Here is a 17,831-nt window from a genome sequence, read left to right on the forward strand (position 1 = left end):
CTCCGTGATCTCACCAGTTAATCCATTACAGTTTAGCAACAGAAAGGCGCAGACTATGGGACGCCTTTGGGCGTGAACTGCAAAGAGCCACAAAAGATTTATAAAAGTTACGAGGACGTCGGGTTTTAGGGTCTAGCCCAGAACAACCTGTCCGATGCAACCATCCCTTGCACGTGATACACTGACAAGAGTGTGACCGTCCTAAAAAGATTCTTTTCCAGTAAACGCAGCAAAATTATTTCTCAGGACCGGGGTCATGTGAAGGACCCGGATTGGATTCGATACCTTCCCGGAGCAGGAGAGTGTGGCACAGTCCCGCTGCAAGGATCTGCTGGGATGATGACAATTTATGGGAGGGACGCAACAAATTAAACAAGGTTACACTGAAATGACAACCCTTGGTTGGGAAAAATCCCGAGTCGCTCCGGTACATAGAACCTTGCTTGCTTAGTTATATTTTTTACTATATTACAAAATACACTAGAAGGAAATAATTTTTAAACGAATAATCATAAGACAAGTGTGATACCTTCAGCATCGACGTAAAAATAACAAATAGAACCGATCACCTGATTTTTAAATTGACTATCATAAAAAAAATAAATGTAAGGCGCGATAACTTCCGAAGAGATCTAAGGCCGAGCTTCTCTACCAATTTGCTTCGCGCTCCTCTTGATTTTTCCCTACAAATTGGCCGGACGGGACCTACGACTCCGAACGGCATCTGCAAGGCAGATGAGTTTTCACTGAGAGCTTTTCATGGCAGAAATACAATCGGAGCGCTTGCCAGACACTGCCGAGGGGCGACCCCGCTTAGAAAAATTTTCTTCCAATTGAAAAATCTTATTTCTAAAATGTTGATGGTGCTTTGCCCGGGAGTTGAACCCAGGGCATACGGTGTGATAGGCGGAGCACGCTACCATCACATCACGGGGACCGCCGGTTGACTATCATGGTCTCATAAAATAAAAGTAAATACCAGGCGGGATAACCCCCGAAGAGATTCTGGCCGTTGAGATTGCGTCGTGCTCCTTTTTAATTTTGCCTACAAATTGGCGGGACGGGACCTACATGTTTTATGGCGACTCCGAAAGGCATATGCAAAGCAGATTTTCGGCGTGGTAGACCGAGCGCGCTACCACCACAATACGGCAGCTGCCTCAGAAAATACATAGGGCCATTTTGCAAATATTTTCTGTTTTACAGAAAAATAAAATTTTACTACACACGACATCCGTATTCAGAGGTATCTAAGTGGAACTTCTTTCCAAACTGTGTCCCTCATATGTGTATTTATATGTATGTAAATTCTTATGTTTGATGTTTTCAATATTTCAAATTACCGAAACATATATATTTAACTTCGACATATTCATCAATACCATGGTGACAACCTTCTCGTCCAATTCCAGACTCTTTAACTCCACCGAATGGTGCTTCTGCTGCTGAAATAAGTCCTTCGTTAACTCCTACCATTCCAAGCTCTAAAAGCTTAGCCACCCTGAATACTTGTTGAATATCTTCACTGAAGAAATATCCTGCAAGTCCTCGTCTGGTATCATTAGCAGCTTTTATAACTTCAGGTTCCGTTTTAAATTTTATTATTGAAGCTACTGGTCCAAAAATTTCTTCGGTATACAACTTGGCACTTGATGGCACGTTTGTGATTATTGTGGGTGAATAGAAAAGTTCTCCCAGCTCATTTAATGCTTTTCCGCCAAGTATTACCTTAGCACATTTTAAACGAGCATCCTCAACGTAGGTGCAGACCTGAAAAGAAAAGTTTTGCATTTAATAACTCTGCAGATATTCTATTTATAGGTTTGCAGAACCTCTTAATACTTCCCGCCCTGAAATATGACATAATTTACAATAATATCACTGTACAACAGAAACAGAGTAATTATGTTTATTTCACACGCAGGCGACTTTTTATTTTTTGATATATCAAAATCAGTGTATAATTGTCAACAAGTGGAAAATTAACATGGAAAAAAGTATAGGAAGGATAGAATTGATAATTTGATAAGATTAGGTTGAATTGGCCAGTCTATAAAGACCTGACATAGACTGAATGTGTCCATAGGTTAGGTTAGGTTAGGTTCAAGTGGCTACCATCCACATCGGAGCGGCACGCTTAGGCCTTTATAGGTCCATTGTGAAACCACACAGATTTGTTCCTACTCTCCTAATCAAACCACTTCGTTGAGTTTGTGAAGCTAACTAAGCGGCGTGTATTGACCTCAGCTAAATCAATCAGGTCTACAAGAAACATCTTGCCCATGAAACGTTGCGTTTTTCTACCGAGCGCTGGACATTCGCAAAGTCGATGCCTAACAGTTTCAGGCTCTTCTTCGTTGCCGCAGCTTCTACAATAATCAATGAATGTAGCGCCAATCTTTTCCGAAAGCGGTCCAATACAGACCAGTGCGAAGACCCACAACTGAGGAGAGATCCCTGTTACGGAGGGTGAGAAGCTCACGCGATCTCTTCTCATCCATTCCGGCCATGTGGGTTTTGCCGTATGGCATCCATTATGATGCTTCCACCTAGTTCCCGCTTCCATCAATAGAGCTTCCTTTATCTTGAGCTTTCAGGTGGAGAGCGGCATGCCCAACCTCTTCCAGGATGGCGAAAGAGGAATGGAGGTACCCTTTCTTGCAAGCTCATCCGCCATCTCATAACCTGGTATGCCCCTATGCCCCGGAACACCATATACAGAGTAAATTGTTCAGCCATCATGTTAAGTGAGCTGCGACAGCCTAGTACAGTTTCAGAATTAGTTGTGACAGAGTCAAGGGCTTTCAGCGCTGACTGACTGTCTAAAAAATATAAATGTGCCTCTGAGAGACTGCCTTCTGCCTTAGGCAGTCCCCAGCGTCTTGTATGGTCACAAGATCGGCCTGAAATACGCTAGTGTGTTCCGGAAGGCGAAACGATCTTTGTATGTCCAATCGTTTCGAATGGACACCGCCTCCAACCCTGTTATCCAGTATAGATCCACTGTTCCCTATCAGGGATTAATATCTCGTATTAGCTGCATATTTGATGCCTACTATATCTGTGGGTAGCAGGTTCAGTATTACATTCACAGCCTTCGTTGGAGTTGTGCGGATGGCTCCGCTTATGCACAATAGTGCAGATCTGTGCACCTTTTGAAGAGCAAGAACCGTCGAGGATTTATTTATTTTTATTTATACCATACCGCCACCCCGTATAGCAATATCGGCCAACCATGGCCGTGTATATCCAATGCTCTATCATAGGGGACATTTTCGCCCCTTTACATGTGTAGACGGCAACCGTAGCCTTACGGACACGTTCCGTGGTGTTTTGTGTCCAGTTCTTTCTTATCAAGAATGTGTCCATAATATTACCAGACTTTTTTTGACGACCAAACGGAAGAGCCCCAACCAGGTACCAGGAGTTATGTTATAGAATGACTCCGTCCTATTGGCCATTACTAGAAGTTTTCTAGAACATAGCTCAATTGCTGCCGCGAGATCTGGCAACTCTACAGTTCCTAATAGCTGGAGCCTTGACCTGGGAGCACAGGACATGAACACACAACGTGTCCAACCGTTTCTTCCTGCAGCTCGCATTTTCTACATGTGCTGTTACTGACGAGACCTAACTTATAAGCATGTAACGCTTGAAGGCAATGCCCAGTTAGTATGCCCATCGTGAGACTTAAGTCTTCTCTCTTCAGAGACACGCGCCATTTTGTGAGTCTAATATCGTAGGCTTTGCACATGATCTTAGAAATTTTGCAGCCCCGCGGTTCTTCCTTCGCCTTTTATGCTTGATGGATCATATGCAACTCCTGTCTTGTTTGGATTTCTCCCAAACGGATTGGGACGTCTACGTATGTATGCTGTTTTATTCACGGCTATTATTTCCGCTTTCCTAAGACGCTGCATTAATCTGGCAGCATGTAGCATCTACTTATTTCTTGATCGACACAGTAAACAGCAGAGCCGATCTCGAGGCCTCAAGTCTTGTTGCAGTTCCTAACGCGATATTTTTGGCCATTAGGTCTGGATGTATAGAATGGCATAAAATGCTGCTGTGTAGCATTATGCGTCATGCCCACCTATGCAATACATTTATGGCCTTACGCATCATGAACTTCTATGCCAATACATTTTAATAGCACAATCATATTACAATACCATAAGACATAAATTACCTTGAACTCACACAGCGGTTAGCTAACATCAATGGAATGCCGAATATGAATCCCTTGTCAGTTCACACATCACAAATTATGTTTATGTTAGTTTGTCACCAAAATATTTAAATACAACCAATAATATGAATTAACCAAATATTCACATTTCACATGAATATCGATCTGCTGACTTTGCATACAAATCAACATGCATGCATATTAATACAAATCTACATGCATGCATAGTAATACAAATATACATATATGCATAGCAATACCAATCTACATGTATGCATAGCAATACAAATCTACATATACTACATATATGCATATTAATACAAATCTACATATATGCATAGCAATACAAATCTACGTATACTACATATATGCATATTAATACAAATCTACCCAGCAGCAAAAGGTAATCACTAGGAAACGAGTTGGTAATAGCAAAAGTGAGGGCAAGGCCGCTGAATTCTTTGCTGAAATTTAACACAGCGATGTCCTACGAAATTCATATCTTACCAAATCGCATACCTAAGAATATGAGTTTTTCAATGGTGTACATAACCGACTCGGATATTCAAAGGTGATGGCAGGTCAGGCTCGCGCCTTACCTAAATATATACCCAAGAATATGAACTTATTGTCTGATCTTTATACTTGCTCGCATACCCATTCCTTGTAGTGATCATTTGCACGTATTACGTGCTCATATACTCATGACTATGGGTTGATCAATTTTACGCAATTCCATCCCATATACCAAGAAATATGAAGAATCAATTATCCTTAAGAATGGCTATTATATCCACTATTTGATGTGATCAGTTGTGCGCGTTGCGGGCTCATGTACCAGTGATATGCAGCGGTCAGTTATATGTATTACTCGTCTGTACACCCAGTTATAAAGGATTGTAAATGCATGCTTATCTATTTCTGTTAATTTAAGTATAATATATTTAATTTTAATATACTTAAATATTAATACAATTACAGTCAAAAAAGAAGAAACTAACTTCAATTCATTTTAAATTATTAATATACTTAAATATTAAAATAATTTAATTAAATTAAATTAATATACTTAAATATTAAAATAATTATCGTCAAAAAGGAAGAAACTAACTTCAATTCATTTTAAATCGTTAAATAAAGTAATATAATAAAATGTAATAACATTTTTGCGTATTAAATAAAGTTTATCAAAATTATTTTGTTGCTTTTGCAGTTTTTGATTTTTTCCACGAGTTTGCCTTATGGTAACGATTTTTCGCCATTTTGAATGATCTTCTAAGGTTCCGTTCATACTCCCGTCTTGTGTTGCTTCTGAAAAATAAAACAAAATAAATAATAAAACATATGTATCAAAAATTTCGAATGGGTAAATTTTACCGTATAGGGCATCATTGAGGTTCTCATATTTTTTAAACGGGATTTTGTCTTGCAATCCATCATAATTCATCTGGGCCATGGTTTTGTCGCTGATGATTTTTTTCATGCCATTTACAATGCCAACTTGCCCAATAATGTTCCTAATATTGGAAACCTGGTTAAAAAATATGCACAATAAATTAATAAAAAAGAAAATTAAAACCCATATTAGCACAATTTCATACTCACATATACATCTTTATTTTTCGCAACATCGTTTTCAATTACATCGAGACCCCTCACATCAAGAACTGGAAAGTTTACTTTCTTCTCCACTTTCTCCAGAATCCTTTGCATAAGCAAATTATTTTTTGCCTGGATGTTAATTAAGGCTGCAATTCACAAAAATGGTTTAAAATTATACAAATTAAAAATATGATTTATTTTTATAATAACCATCTAATTTTTCCGTTGCTGCACTTATTTGCTTTTTTATATTGTTCAACTCCATTTGTATATTGTCCGGGCCTGGAGAAATGTTTTCGTCATTTAGTGTGGCATTGCATCTAAAAACTGGTGTAAATATGCCGTCCGACATCTTTGAGATTTGTGTTTCTGATTCTTAAACTGTATGCAAAATGGGAATAAATAAATATTCCTTACCATTAATTGGAAAGTAAAAAAATTTATAATCGACCTGTTTTACGTTGATCATTTCTTCATTTTCAATAGGTGTATTATCTGAAACAAAAATGCCTAAATCAGTTAGCGAATTTAAAGGCCTCTCAAAAAATGCTTTGCAGTTAGTAAATCTTTTACCTATAACAAAAACTTCGTTTTCTTCCCTTGAAAAGCGAATAATTTTAAGTGGACAAATATTGTCAGGCTGTTTTGTTTTTAAAGTGTAATAGGTCGAAATGTAGGTTTTAACGTACCAAAATTTATTAATTTTGGGACCAATAAATTTTTCTTTTTAATAGTTTCACAGTGTTGGTCTTTGTTATTTATTTGCTCGAGAATTTGAGTAGGTTTTCTTACACATTTTTTCAATTTTTGTAAATAGTTTTCAAAACTATATGCCGTGAAAGAGTTTACAAATCCTATTTCTTGTACACATTCTGTCATGTGAAGGAGAGAATGGACATTAAAAGATAACTGCTCTTCGAGATAAATAACGGGAAAGAGATTAACAAAGTATTGCAGAATATCTTGAGCAACACCGATATTTGCCCGATATTTTGTTTCTGTTAAAAGGAGCCTATATGCAGCGTGTAGCAGGAGAAAATGATTATAGACATTTGCGTTAACAGAATCTTTTAGGACAAAAATGCCCGTATAAAGTATAAATTGTCGGAACTCTACAGCCTTCCATCGCTTTATTTCTTCAAAACATCTGGGTTTGCGAGCAAATTCACTGGGAACGAAATACTTTAAAGAAAGCATTTTACTTGACAAATTCTCCTTTTCTCTTTTATTAAGTTTCGGAAAGTTTGTTTTCCCATTCCATATGCAAAGAGTTATTTTCTTGACAACACCCAAGTCAACCATGTGCATCACGTCTAGGGGAAACTGTGTCACCATTTTTATACCTAGATCTTCTAGTACAGAGCTTTCATCAGTCAAATGTTTTTGATAATTTTCGTACGTTCTTAATAAAACACCTTCGTCAGTCCGTGGTGATGATTTTAATGTGCTATAAACTGTTCTATTATTTTTTCGTTTCCCTACTTGACAACACCGGGTGCATCCTTCGAAGGCATTGTGCCCCAAGGTTTGACACAAAAATGCTTTTGCAGGAGAATCACAAATAAAAGCTTTGATTTTTATTTCAAGGATTTTTCCATTTATATTCAACCCGTTTTTTAGTAAATTTGATAATTCAGACGCAAAATCTTTTAAATAATTATTTACGCTAGATGGTTTTTTGGTGCCTAAATAAACCCCAAATAACATAACCTCAGTATTTAAGTCAGGGAAAATCTTTCCTAAAATGGGCCACAGCGATTGTCCTGAGGGAACGCCGTCAATACCAATGTCCAACACAACTGTCTCTTTGTTTTTAATAACATCACTGATTCTACGCAATTTATTTTCTATCCCTAGGTGTAAATATGTCCCGGGTAAAACATTTCTGATAAGGGTGGCCTGCCTGGTAATCAATGACTCGGAGCAAGTTGGAACATCCAAGTGCCACTTATTCAAAACCCTCAATAAACCATTAAAAGCTGCACGTGTTATATTGTTACTCACAGCCCATTGTTGTAAATCAACTGTCAAGCTGCCTTCACGTTTGTTAGAATTTTCTGAACTACAGTTCTCGACATTCAACTCATTAGGTTCGTAATTATTTTGATTTAAATTATCATTTCTAATAATTTTCTTTTTTTCTGCGTTTATCAAACGCCTTTCATGGCATTTACTATACATACCTGAATTTTTATTCACTCAACACTTCACAATTAATAAATTAAGTAACTTTTTTAATTCACCTTTTAATAATATTCCAGTTAACTTTCAATTTTTATTTGCTTCCACTTCTAATGCACTCTGAAATCGTACTAAAGAAGAAAACCAAAAATTGAAGCACGCCAACGCTCGGCTCCGCAGTTACACGAACAACGGGCACTAGAAACAAAAACAAACACGTGTTACCGCCTAAAAGTTCGTAGAAAGCTAAAAACTGAATAACTCGCGTAACTGGGAAAATGATTCCATCCGTCGATCCTCCAAGAAGATGTACAACTGAGAAACTCGCTTACCTAGAGGTATGGGTAAATCAGTCGAACGTATTTCTGCGAATATTTTAAATGGAATATGGGTCATTCAGTTGGGAACTGTGCTGTTTCCTTTGAATTGAGCATTAAAATTTCTATAGAAGAACAAGAACAAAAATATTTGCCGTTTAATTCGAATTTACCTCGTGCCCTGTCCTGCAACCTATTACAGACTCGCTGATATTTTTCAGTATTGAAACTTTTTGCTGGTGGGTACATATATGCATAGCAATAAAAATGTACTTATTTTTAGTTGTTAGTATTAGGATATTTATAAATGTGTAGGTTAAGTAATTAGCTATAAAAAGGGAAAGAATTTTTGTAATAAAGACAATCTTGATCTGACTACCAAAGTCAATACACTTATTATTATTTTAACTTTTCAGCTGTATGGGTAGTTTTTAGAGCTCCCGTTATTCTTATCATTGATACTCTGCATACCCCCTCAAGTTTTTTTGGTATAGGTACGTACCATTTTTCTGACATGGAATTTAAAAACAAAAATAAAATGCTGGAAGGGGTAAAACCAATCAATCTGGGAGCTCGTGCAATGCAGGGCCCCTCTACCAGCCGCAGCGCGGCTATTGCGGGTGGTGTGCAAAGGCTTCAGGCGGCGACGGAGTTTTCTACATCGCCCATCAATTCCTCTAGGTGAGCCTTGGAGATGGCGATTGGACCCGCTGCCTCTCTCAGTACCCCTATCGGTAGGCAGTTTGCTACTGGGGGAGCTGCTGGCATGGGGGAGCGCCCGCCCGCCTAACTCCGGCTACGCTGACGGCGTAGACCCAAAGGAAGGATAGGCCACCTCCCTCACAGATGCGCAGTAGGCATAGGCAAGTGGCTATACGCATCCTGAAAAGGTTGGCAAACGTCCATAACTTGCTCTCCAATGCGTTGCCTGGGGACGTTGAGTTAGGGGCGGAAATTGAGTGTGCGAAAACTATCGTGCCTGACTTTAAGAAGTCTGCTCCGGTGAAGGAACAGGCCTCTGGTAAGCGCAACCGCTCCATAGAGATTGCCCAGAATGCTCCTAAGTGGTTTAGGGACAAAGGCCCCTTCTTTACAGAGCTAAAAGTAGCATCCTTGTGGATAAGGACCGAAATGGCCAGTTTTTCAGTCGCCTTTGTAATGGAGAACCCTGGACTTCCACCTGCTTGCAAAGAGGTGGGTTGGTACTAGGGGCAAGTTAAGTAGGTTACCTGCGATGACCAGAGGTCAGACGACTTGTAGAAAAAGGCAGTGGCTAGGTTGGGTGAGTTTGTACCATATGAACTTACAAGTTGTCGTGAAATTACCTCACGTACACCAAAACGCATTCAATAATTGCCGAAAATAAAACTTTATATTTAGTTTCTGTTACTCAATTTTATTACGTTTCACAATAACTCAATTTTATATATTTTACATAATAATTTGTAGGTAAGTTGCTCACGGTGTTTAAGTGTTCATTCTTACTTTTTCAGCTGCAACAATATAATGGCCGAGCTACTCACGCGCCGAGATTGACCTTAGGGTGCCATTACATCACCCTCCTTTAGAAAAGAAGGAGTCGGCAGGGTGATCAATTCTGCCGGCTTCTTTTTGCTCAAAATTAAGAAAAATAAAAATGTAAATGGAATGAAGTTAGTGAAACCTTTTCGATTAACGTATTTAACTTTTACAAGTGGATATTCGTCCCCTTTTCATATTAAATTTGTTCATTAGTGTAAAATATTTTAAATGAAGGAAATCTAATATTCGCCAGCTTTGTTCCAATTGACAGTGATTAACGATAATTAAGTTTATTTATACAATGTTATTGAACTTATCCAATATTTAATATGTAAATTAGTTTTAATAATTGCTAATTAAATAAATTTATACCATGTTGATAACAAATTTTATTTTATTTTATTTTTTTGCACTGCATTGCAATAGCAAATATTAGGTGTATGTTTTTAAGGTTTTCGTATGATGAGAATTCATTTCACTTTTTTGTTTTAAATGTATTTTTGTACTAATAGTTAAAGGTATATTTTTTGTTTTTTTTTTTTTGTTATATTAAATTCTAATTTTCCTTAGGGTTTTTCTTGTGGGTTTTTTTTTTTTGTTACAATAAAGATGAAAGCTTATAATATAGTTTTGATTATGATTTTTTGTACTTATGTGTAATATCATTTAATATATTAATGAATATGATGAAAACTTTTAATTCGAAAACAAAATGTTCTTTTTTTTTTGTGTATATACTTCCTTTTCTTAATCCTCAACATTATATATTGGATCAATGGCTTCTTTCTTTAACTCATTTGGTAAAACTGGATTTCTACCAAATGTTAGCTCAAAGGGAGTGAATTTATTATCAAAAACAGTATTGGATGTTGCGTTGTGCAAGAAAGTAAAGTATTTTAAATATGTATCCCAATCAGAGAAGGTATCGTTAAGATATGCCCGTAGGTATTCGTTAAATACTCTATGGTTACGTTCGATTGAGCCAACAGTTTGGTGATGATACGCTGTTGAAAAGTCATGTTTGATATTCAAAAGTTTGGTAAGTTCTCCTAAATCTGACCTGACTTTCGAAAATTGCTAAGACTATAGTTTTGGCGCGTTTATCTGGCACAGCTATTGTTACCAGGTATTTCGTTAAATCGCATATAATGGTAACTGCAAACCTGTTACCGTTTTTCGATTCTTATAATGGTCCAATTGTATCAATAACAACTATATCGAACGGTTTACTCGGCGTTGGAGTCAGTACTAAATTCTCTTTGATTTTTGGTTTGACTTTGTTTAGTAAACATTTTTGACAATGTTTAACGAATTTGGCAATGCCACGAGTCATGTTTTTACCAAAAGTATTTAGTACGAATTTTTGCGTAAAGCTCTCTTTAACACCGCAATGACCGCCTGATATAGGATCATTGTGATAAATCGTCATGATTTTGGTTTTTGCATTGTTGTGGTTGTTGTTGTTGTAGAGATTAGGTTACTCCCCGAAGGCTTTGGGGAGTGTTATCGATGTGATGGTCCTTTGTCGGATACAGATCCGATACGCTCCGGTAACACACCACCATTAAGGTGCTGGCCCGACCATCTCGGGAACGATTTATATGGCCACATTAAACCTTCAGGCCATCCCTCCCTCCCCACCCCCAAGTTCCATGAGGAGCTTGGGGTCGCCAGAGCCTCGTCTGTTAGTGAAACGGGATTCGCCGCTCGAAGGTGAGGTTGACAATTGGGTTGGAGAAGCTATATATTGCGCTACACAACCCCTTGAATCCCATTTTTGCATTGTCGTCTGTTATAGTTTCGACTGAGTCTGTAAGTAGTACTTCTAACGTTTTTTAAAATTTTATTTCCGCATTGCTTTAAATTTAAAATTGTACAATATTTGAAAAATAGATCATCTTTTGGCCATTCAACTTTGGCCAGTCTTGAGTCTGTAAGTAGTACTTCTAACGTTTTTAAAATTTTATTTCCGCATTGCCTTAAATTTAAAATTGTACAATATTTGAAAAATAGATCATCTTTTGGCCATTCAACTTTGGTTATAAGGTGATTGTTAGCTTCTGCTTGTAACTTCGAAAGTAACTCTCCTAAGTTTGTTTTTTCGTTAACAATCTGTATATTAAGTAATGCGATTTTCTTACGTCGCATATGTGCGCTTATACATTTTAGAAATTTGACTTTTATCATCATAAAAAATTGTGGTTCTTATACGCGGAACTTTATTAGAAAATTTGTACGCATATTTGTCGTAAACCTTTACGCCATCTGGATTATCTGTGTCATTATTGTTGTACTGTACGTCTGTGTTGCATTTTTGTTTCGTCTGCGCTCTAGTTTTTACTGCAAGAACGTGTTTTGTAGATTGTTTTGTTTCCTCAAATTAGATACGTGAGAGCAAGCCGGCACCAACGTTGGACTCTCTTTCAATGTATACTATTGTAAAATTGTATTCTGCTAACTCGAGTCGTATTCTCGCAAGTTTTGATGTTGATCTTTCATATTAAAAAGATATACACTGAAAGAAAAAGACTGGTAAAATCAACCGAAATACAGATCAATTAAACCGAAATGTCTGTCAATTTTTATTCATCGCAACGAGATGTTGAATCAACTGTGCACAAATAGTTGACCGCTTTAGTAGTCAAATGAACAAAAAAGTTGTTGCGACAGCTTTGTACGAAATTACCTATGTTTTCATATAAATAAATAAATATAAGGCGCGAAAACCTCCGAAGAGATCTAAGGCCGAGCTTCTCTTCCAATTTGAGTCGCGCACCTCTTGATTTTCGCTGCTAATTGGCCGGACGGGACCTACATGTTTTACGCGACTCCGTACGGCATCTGCGAGGCAGATGAGCTTTCACTTTTCATGGCAGAAATACACTCGGAGCGCTTGCCAAACACTGCCGAGGGGCGACCCCGCTTAGAAAAATTTGCTTCTAATTGAAAAACCTTATTTATATGTTGCTTTTCCCGGGCTGCGAACCCAGGGCATACGGTGTGGCAGGCGGAGCACGCTACCATCACACCACGGTGGCACTTACTAACCGAGCGTCAAAGTCCAGGACGATCAACGACGTCCACCAACCTAAACGAGGCACAGGCAGTACTAAATACAACGGAACTAATTGAAAAACCTTATTTATATGTTGCTTTGCCCGGGCTGCGAACCCAGGGCATACGGTGTGGCAGGCGGAGCACGCTACCATCACACCACGGTGGCACTTACTAACCGAGCGTCAAAGTCCAGGACGATCAACGACGTCCACCAACCTCAACGAGGCCCAGGAAGTACTAAATACAACGGAACTAAGCATCTCACTGATGCCACAGGCTTGTATAATCGATCGGGTAAGGAAGTGGGGCGTGAAGTATGACGGTAGAGGAGATCCACTGGCATTCATCGAGAGAGTCGAGGAGCTGGCAGAGGGGTACGAAGTAGACCAAAACCTACTACCACGAGCGTTACCCGAACTGCTTAAAAATCGAGCGTTGGTATGGCTCAGAAACAACAATCGGCATTGGGCACAATGACGGATGTTCAAGAGAGATTTTCTCCGTTTCTTCTTGAGCGGTCGATACTTCGAGAGGCTAGACGACGAAATACGGCAACGTCTTCAGCGACCAAAGGAAACATTCAAGGATCACGTCTTGGAACTGCAGAGCTTGATGCGGCACGCCAATCTAACAGAGAAACATAAATTGGACCGCATTTATCGCAATAGTCATTGTGAGTATCAAATTTATGCCAAACGTAACGAGTTCATTACGCCCGATGAGCTGGTAAGTCTTGTCGAAGATCTAGAGAATATAATTACAGAGAGAGAACAACAGCGGCCAGTAGTGCGGCCAAACCCACCGCTTCGCACAGAGGGGCGCTACCCCTACGCTCAAAGGTATACACCTGCACACACAAAGGCAACGAGAAGAGACGCCCACTTGAAACTCAAAAGCGTGTCATAGATCCGAGGAATGCATGTAGGCGATGCGTCGAAACGGGTCTTTTCGCATACGAATGTCGCAACGAGCAACGACCATTCTGCTGGGAGTGTGGTCGATGTGATGTACTGACGCGAAATTATTGTCGCAGATCGATGGGAAACGACCAGAAACCATACAAGAACCGAGGGGTAGGGTCTCAAGTAGTACAACCTCGGTAAGTTTAAACATTCTGAAACAGGCAGAAGGGCGAGTTTTGGCATAGGCAACAGTAAACGGCGAAGGTGTGATGGCAACAATAGACACGGGAGCAACTAGAAGCTTCATGAGCGAGGCTTGGGCAAAGAATATACGTACAAGTAATGTGAAATAGGTGCAAATACATGTGGTAATGGGGGATGGCAGACCAAAAACGGTAATGCAAGCAATAGATGTAGAGGGAGAATTGGTGATAAGACACACAGAAGTGAGGTACTTGTGCTCCCTGGGCTAGTTGACGACGTTATCATTGGAACAGATATACTGGTCAACGCTAATATGACATTAAGCTGCGGAGGCCACTCCCTGACACTACAAGAGAAAGGGGTGGCGCGAGAAGCGAGCACGTGCACATCAATAATAGAGGACAAGAACAGTCGTAACGAACCAAGCAACAACGAAGGAATTGTACGTTTAGAACATACATCAGGTAAAGATACCAAAAGGATCAAAACGTTCTTAGACGGGGAGCTGCGTCGATTCGAGAACATTAGTGGGACATCGAATATCGCCACACACAAGATAGTAATGCGGGATGACCGCCCCATTAAGCAAAGATACTTCTCACGTAACCCTAAGATGCAAGAGGCAATCAATAAAGAGGTCGACGAACTATTAGAAAAGAAATGCATAGAGCCATCGCCGAGTCCCCACAGCGCCCCGATAGTACTGGTAAAGAATAAAAATGGAAGTTGGAGGTTATGTGTCGACTACCGACAGCTGAACGCACGGTCAATCCCCGACGCATATCCTCTCTCACGCATACAGCACATACTAGAGCGATTGCGAAGTGCAAAGTTCATAAGCAGTCTAGACTTGAAGAACTTATTTCAGTGGGTAGTAATGCCTTTCGGCCTACACTCGGCACCAGCGACATTCCAAAGAGTGTTAGATCACGTTATCGGCCCAGAACTCGAGCCACATGCATTCGCCTATTTGGACGACATCATTGTCACAAGCACAACGCTAGAATATCACATCAGAGACCTTACCGAAGTGTTTGACCGACTAAGACAAGCCAACCTCCGAATAAATCCGGAAAAATGCGAGTTTTTCAGAAAACGGCTGAAATATCTTGGCCACGCGGTAAGCGAAGAAGGTATCCACACTGACCCCGACAAAATTTCAGCAATTAGAGAACTTAAGGCGCCCACGAATATAAGAGAATTACGAAGATTTTTAGGCAACGCATCTTGGTACCGACGATGATGTTGATGAAAGTTAACAGATTATATTATCGAGAATGGTGAGTTATATCGTCACTTCACATTTCAGGTAGACGACGACAATGGAATGTCATGGAAGGTATGTGTGGGCAAACCTATGCGAGACAGAATACTCCAAGAATTTCAAGATAGTCCAACGGCTGGGCACATGGGGGTCCGGAAAACAATCATACGAGCGGCTAATCGATATTATTGGCCTGGAATGCACCGAGATATAAAAAGGTACGTACAACAGTGACCAACCTACCAAATATATAAGCCCAGTCAATAGAAAACCGCTGGTAAGATGCTGACGCAGATAGCGGAGGAACCTTGGGCTACAGTATGCGCCGATTTTGTAGGACCGCTACCAAGATCAAAACACGGAAATACCATGGTACTCGTGTATCAAGACCGATTCTCTAAGTGGGTGGTAATTATTCTACTCCTTAAGGCGACGGCGAACAGCCTTAACAAAGCGTTTCGAGAACGGATATTGTCAAGATTCGCCATACCGAAAGTCATAATCACCGATAACGGAGCACAACTCACGAGTAGACAGTTCAAGAAACTTCTAGAGAATTACGGAGTCAAACATCAGCTAACCGCACCTTACACGCCACAGGAAAACCCAACGGAGAGGGCCAACCGAAATATTAAGAGAATGCTATCACAATTCACAGGCAAATATCAAAGAAATTGGGACGACTTATTACCAGAGATTATGCTAGCACTCAACTCAAGCATAAGCGAAGCAACCGGGTATAGCCCTACCTTCATAGTACAAGGACGAGAACCACGAATGCCGAGTACACTCTACGATGAAAAAACGTTTGGAACAGGTGAGACCGTAACAACACCTAATGAGAGAGCTGAAAAAATGAAGGAGATATTCAAGATGGTACAAAGGAATCAACAGCGCGCATCTACGGAACAGGCGCGGCACTATAATTTACGCCGGATAAGATTGCATCCAGCGATTGGAGATAAAGTTTTGGTGAATGAGCACAATTTGTCCAAAGCAATAGACAACTACGCTGCCAAACTGTCACCAAGATTCAGCGGCCCATATCGAGTCAAAAACTTCATATCACCAGTAATCGTACAATTAGATAAAACTCACAACGGCAGAAGAAGAACCGCACACGTAAGAGAAATAAAACCATTTTGTGAAGACAAGGACCGATCAAGAGACTAAAGCCAGACCCGCCCTGGGCACCCCTCTGAACCTAACCTACCGACGAGCAGAGAAGCACGAATATGCACTACGAGGAACGCCGAAAGCGGAAGATAATTAAGCAACCAACTACACGGATGGCGGAGAGCCAAAAATCAAACGAGGAAGAAGAAAAATTATAAGAAGAAAAAGAAGAACAAAGTTAAGTCTTATCACACACACAAGGTTGTAGGAAGAAGCACAAATTACAATTTTTATTAATAAGCATACAAACACTTATTTACATATGCACGCACCAACAATGCTAATAGAATTTTTTTGTCTAATAAATTCCTTTCCAGTAAAAAAAAAATAACAACACGGCAGCAGCAACGCGTTACCCCAAAAGGCAACACTACGGATAATCATCCACTCCGTTAATATTATCAGCAGAACAAAAAAAAACCCAAAAAGTTCAAATGCCATACGAACAGAACAACAAGTACACCGCAAGCAATAACGATCAGCAACAACGCCAACACTAGCGCCAGGACAATAACAAACAAGAAGGTGAAGATGATGTACGAACCAACTAACAAATTGGTGGCCAGTGACAATAACGAGAAACCAAACAACACACTAGGCAGGTACTTCAACGTAGGCAAGCACAGTTGTCACACAAAGGAAGATGCAATTAACTATACACGATAATAACATTCATTAATAAATCGCGGCCATGGACAGACGACAAGAATTTATGGCAGAGAGCTCAGCCGATGGTAGTCTGCGCAACCGGCTGCGCCGCATCAACAGCGAGGAAATCGAGGGAAGAAATTCAAGCTACGGCAGTGTTAGTGAACATAACAGCACCTCGGAATACGGGCACCTTGCCCCGAGCAACGCCGCCAACGAAGGGTTAAACGAAACCACTATAATCATCCCGTCAGACGAAAGTTACAACGAAGAGACCGGAGCAATAACGAGAGCCACCACACCGATCAGCATTTCCTCCGAAGAAGAGCAAGAGCCAAGGAGACGAGGTACAGTAGAGGTGAGGGAGGTCGAAAACACACGGGCAGGCAACGGGTACGCATCCGGCTATATAATGAGGGAGTAACCGAGGAAGACCCTGCCCCGCAGAAACTATGCGGTGTACCAACAGACGAACCAGAGGATGACACACTAAGCCTATGTGCAGATGAGAGGTGGTTGGAAGGATGGCTAGACGAGGTGATCAACGCCGAAGAAGAACCGGTAAGCCCGGAAACAATCGAAGAGGTGGAAAAGTGGCTCTTGGAAGGGGTGAGTCCGGCCGAACCAACACCGCCTATAAGAAACTTTAGCGGAGTCGAACCGGTGCCAAAAGAAGTCGCAAGTGAAATAGCCAAACAAACCATACACCGGCCGGGGAAGCGCCAAACGTTCCAGGTGCACGTAGCGGATAAAATCTTCAGGGTGCGGAT

At 40.1% G+C, this 17,831-nt stretch overlaps 2 protein-coding genes across 2 annotated transcripts in view; both read right to left on the reverse strand.

Moving 5' to 3' along the window:
* Positions 1-1,233: 1,233 nt before the first annotated feature.
* The window catches only part of Ssadh (succinic semialdehyde dehydrogenase), a 543,275-nt gene continuing 526,677 nt past the window's right edge, over positions 1,234-17,831 (reverse strand). The window contains exon 4 of the mRNA XM_067756680.1: positions 1,234-1,770. Coding sequence (XP_067612781.1) covers positions 1,327-1,770 — 444 coding nt within the window. The 3' untranslated portion in view covers positions 1,234-1,326. The remainder of the gene's footprint in view (positions 1,771-17,831) is intronic.
* Positions 5,307-11,420, reverse strand: LOC137252792 (uncharacterized). The gene is made up of 4 exons (XM_067788878.1): positions 6,002-11,420; positions 5,795-5,937; positions 5,567-5,720; positions 5,307-5,500 (listed from the first exon to the last, which is right to left on the reverse strand). The coding sequence occupies exons 1-4, from the start codon at positions 6,141-6,143 to the stop codon at positions 5,307-5,309; spliced, it is 633 nt and encodes a 210-aa protein (XP_067644979.1). The 5' UTR covers positions 6,144-11,420.

This window comes from Eurosta solidaginis, chromosome 5 (genome assembly GCF_040869045.1).
Source record: "Eurosta solidaginis isolate ZX-2024a chromosome 5, ASM4086904v1, whole genome shotgun sequence".
Classification (NCBI taxonomy): Eukaryota; Metazoa; Arthropoda; class Insecta; order Diptera; family Tephritidae; genus Eurosta; species Eurosta solidaginis.

What these genes read in the sequence shown, in the direction of transcription:
- LOC137252792 (XM_067788878.1), bottom strand. Translation starts at nt 6,143, where the DNA reads ATGTCGGACGGCATATTTACACCAGTTTTTAGATGCAATGCCACACTA. An exon ending in CGAAAAATAAAGATGTATAT is followed by an intron (nt 5,721 to 5,794) that starts GTGAGTATGAAA and finishes TTTTTTAACCAG; the next exon opens with GTTTCCAATATTAGGAACAT. An exon ending in CCTCAATGATGCCCTATACG is followed by an intron (nt 5,501 to 5,566) that starts GTAAAATTTACC and finishes TTTATTTTTCAG; the next exon opens with AAGCAACACAAGACGGGAGT.